This window comes from Acanthisitta chloris, unplaced genomic scaffold (assembly GCF_000695815.1).
Source record: "Acanthisitta chloris isolate BGI_N310 unplaced genomic scaffold, ASM69581v1 scaffold21262, whole genome shotgun sequence".
In the NCBI taxonomy this organism is placed as follows: domain Eukaryota; kingdom Metazoa; phylum Chordata; class Aves; order Passeriformes; family Acanthisittidae; genus Acanthisitta; species Acanthisitta chloris.
Genome location: NW_008662454.1, coordinates 17,368 through 20,969, shown reverse-complemented (window position 1 = coordinate 20,969; position 3,602 = coordinate 17,368). Strand labels below are relative to the sequence as shown.

The following is a 3,602-nucleotide window of genomic DNA, read 5'->3' as shown; positions in this document are numbered from 1 at the left end:
TACACCCCCAGGCTGATGGTTGTTCTCTGCCTGTACACCCCCCTGGCAGGGGCTGTGTGTGAGCAGAGGGTCTGGGCAGTGCCCACAGTGCCTGCTCTGACCCTGGTGCCTGTTTTCCCAGGAGGACAAGTGGTGAACCTGATGAACCAGAGGCTCCAGACAGGCTTCACTGAGAGTGAGGTCCTGCAGATCTTCTGTGACACCTGTGAAGCTGTGGCCAGGCTGCACCAGTGCAAAACTCCCATCATCCACAGGGATCTGAAGGTGAGCCTGCACCCCAGGGGTGCCCCCTCCTCCCCGTGCCACTGCTGTGCAGGAAGGAGTGGCATCAACACCCCTCACTACTGGGAAATGAAACCAGAAATGAGCCTCTTATTGCTGCTTACCTCAGGTTTACCATCTACAGATCTGCTTCAAGACAATTGTGTCAGTAATTCTGGTTTGTACACGTGCCAGAATGTACCTCCTGAATTATTGCCAGTGAATTTCCACCACCTGAAGCACCATTGGTGATTGAAGGTAGCTCACACAAAGTGTGCTGTGGTTTCCTAGGCCCACATGAAAAAGAACCTTCCAAAGGTGTTGTCCTGAGGAGCTTTTGAGACTGGTCTCTAGAGCTCTGACCATGAAAGGGTGTTGTAAAACTCTGGGAACAGAGCTGGGCCAGCAGGGAGAGCTTGGGAAAAATCCCATGCCTGTAATCAAGCAAACAAAAAGATGTTCCCTTTCCTCTCAACGAGCTCATAAAATGCTGGAATAAAATATGCAGCCAAGGAGAGGAGGCTGCTGTGTGCATTTGAAATTCAGATGTGCTTTGTGGGTCAGGTTCTATTTTCAGAGGCCTCACAGATGTTTGTTTGTGCCTCTGGCCCTTGTTTTAGAGGAGCCAAAGATGCCACATGTGCCAAGGAGAGCCAGGTAGAGCAGGGGAACAGAATCCTCAGGGTCTGGTGTGCCTTGGCATGTCTGAAATGTCTCTGACCCCACTGCTCAGTCAGTTTGGGTACAGAAACAACTCCTGTGTTTGGTTCTGTTTGTTTTGTATTACTTTCTGCAATAACCAGGAGGTTTGTGCTCTCAGGATGAGGATGTAGTTATGTTCTGGCAAAGAAGTGTCTGTGTTGGACAGACTGGGTACACTCTGTAACCAACCAAACTTAAGGAACTCATAGTTTCCCTCACAGGTTTTTGTTCAGGGTCTAATCTGGCTGTGTGTGGGGCATGTTAAAGGCAGGCTGTGCCCAGAGGTGAAAGTGCTCAGCAGTGCTGGAGAGAAGCTTTCCCAGTGTTTGGCCAGCAGAAAACACCTCCATGCTCCTTTTAGAGCCTCTTTGCTGTGGCCTGGCAGTACCAACAACTCAGGAACTTCTTTTGCTGTGTCTGTTCCTTTTCCTGGCAGCTCCTGAGCCAACCTGGTCACTGCATAGTTCTGTGCTGATGTCTGACAAACCTTGCAGGATGTGGCAGTGAGAAATACACCTCAGACTCCTCTGGCAGTGCCCGAGGAGTATTTGCAGGGAATAACAGAGTCAGCGTTGATGTGCTGTGCAGAACATCTGTGTCACTGCTTCATTCAAAGCAGATGGATGGCAGAGGGGGAAGGGGATGTTTAACCCTTGGGTTCAGGCCAGCATTCTCCCCCTCAGCTGCTCTAATTTGGCTGCATTTTCTGCTGCTTAAAATGCTGACTCCTCCTTTTCCTTTCCTTCTTGCAAAGATCCTCCTTGATGGGAGCAACTTCCAAAGGGTTTTGTTAGCGAACGCTTATGTGGGGATTTTTTTTTTTTTTCCCCCTGAACTCTCTGAGCAGTATGTTTTATCTCCTGGTTGTATCTGAGCATTTGACACTGATTGAAGATAAAGACATGAAAAATTGTGTGTTCCCTCGAGAGAACATGCTGTTAATGCTGCTGTACAGATGAGGAGCTGCAGTACAGGGATGCTCTGCCCGGGGGAAGAGTTGGACCCAGGGGTTTCCACAGTTTGTCTTAACCATTTTCTTAGGTGGGTGCAGCTGAGATTTTGATCCAGTGTGAGTGCTGAGGAGAAAGCAGTGACTTCTGACTTCACTTCCTTACCTTTTCAGCTGTCCCAGGTGTTTGTTTTCAGCAGTATCACAGCTGTTTGGCTTCTCTTTGAGGGGATGTGGCAGAGGCTTTGCTACCTGTCACGTTACACTTTCATGTCAGATGTGTCTGATATGTCTCCAGGCAGTAAAATCCTTGGCTCTCATAGAAAAACCTGAATGGTTTTTGTCTGAGTGTTGCTGTGCCTGTCTGTGATGCTCACAGGTTGAGAACATCCTGCTGCACGACCGTGGCCACTATGTCCTGTGTGACTTTGGAAGTGCTACTAACAAATTCCAGAACCCTCAGACAGAAGGGGTGAATGCAGTCGAGGAGGAGATCAAAAAGTAAGTGTGTGCTTTGCCTTTTCAGCTCAGACCCAGGTGGTGTTTGCAGGGCAGTTTTGCCCTGTGCTGGGTGAATTTTCCCCAGGCCTCTTGCAGCAGATTGGATGCTGCTGCATGGCAGTGTGTGCTGCAGGTAATCAGTGCCTGGGGGAAGGAGAAATAAGAAATGGAGCTTGATGTAATTGCTTTGGACCTGGAAGTCTGAGCATACTAATGCAGAGTTGCTGCCCACCTTGGCGAGGCAGTGACCTGTTCTGTGCTCTGGGGGGTCACTCTGCCCTTCAGCTGTCGTGGGTGCTTTGAGCTGGCAGACAGGAGATGACACAATCCTTGTCCTCCCCCATCACGAATCCGTGCAGTGACTCAGGGAGTGTGTGGCCTGATCCTCAGCCCTGCATGGAAGTGTTGGAGCTCCTTCTCCTGCCCTGGGCACAACCAGCTGCTGTGCTGGCACGTGGTGCCCCTGGGTGCATTTGGAAGGGGAGGTTCAGGGGCTGGGGCAGGGATGGAGCACACACCTTGGCCTTGCTTTGCTGCTGCCAACTCACCCACTGTTTCTGCAGCATTCTGGCAGTTGGCAGGGGGTGCAGGCACCTCCTTTTGTTTGGGATTCAGCTGCACTGCCTGGGTTTCCTAGGTTGGTTTGGCTGGAGGTGTCAGGGCACTCCTAATCCAGCCCTGTAGTCCTTTTGGAGTGCTCTGTTTGGACACTGAGCCCTGCACACCCTCTGCCTTTAGCAGTGCTTTCCTGTGGCCAAGGTAAGCAGCCTAAGGTGCCACAGCAGAAATTTCTGCTCTGATGGTAGGAAATCTTCAACTCTGGTGCAGTTCCAGCTTTTCAGTTTGTTGTGGCTTGAAATGAGGCAAATTCTAGCTCTGTGGGAGGTGCACAGAGACCTTTCCCTTGCTTACAGGAGCTCTGAGCAGGAGTCCTGGTCTGCAAATCCGTTTTTCACTTCCCATCTCTGTGATAGAGTTGGCCACAGCCCCACAGTGAGGACACTCAGAGGACACTTGGTGACTGACCTTGTTAATGGTTTGGGTCCTTGAATGTTTCTGTTCTAGTTCTTAAAACAGCTGCAGAGTTTAGTGAGTGAATTCCTCACTTCAGAGAGGTTTGTGGTTGCTGCTGTGGCTTCCCAGGGGTGTTTATTGTTGGAGGATGTAGCAGATGACACTGATAGATTTT

At 50.4% G+C, this 3,602-nt stretch overlaps 1 protein-coding gene across 1 annotated transcript in view; it reads left to right on the top strand.

Annotated features, from left to right (window-relative positions):
- Window positions 1–49: 49 nt before the first annotated feature.
- The window catches only part of LOC103798363 (AP2-associated protein kinase 1-like), a gene marked incomplete at both ends in the record, with an annotated part of 15,765 nt that continues 12,212 nt past the window's right edge, over window positions 50–3,602 (top strand). The window contains 2 exon segments of the mRNA XM_009070618.1: window positions 50–264; window positions 2,292–2,413. Of these exon segments, the coding sequence (XP_009068866.1) occupies window positions 50–264; window positions 2,292–2,413 (337 nt within the window).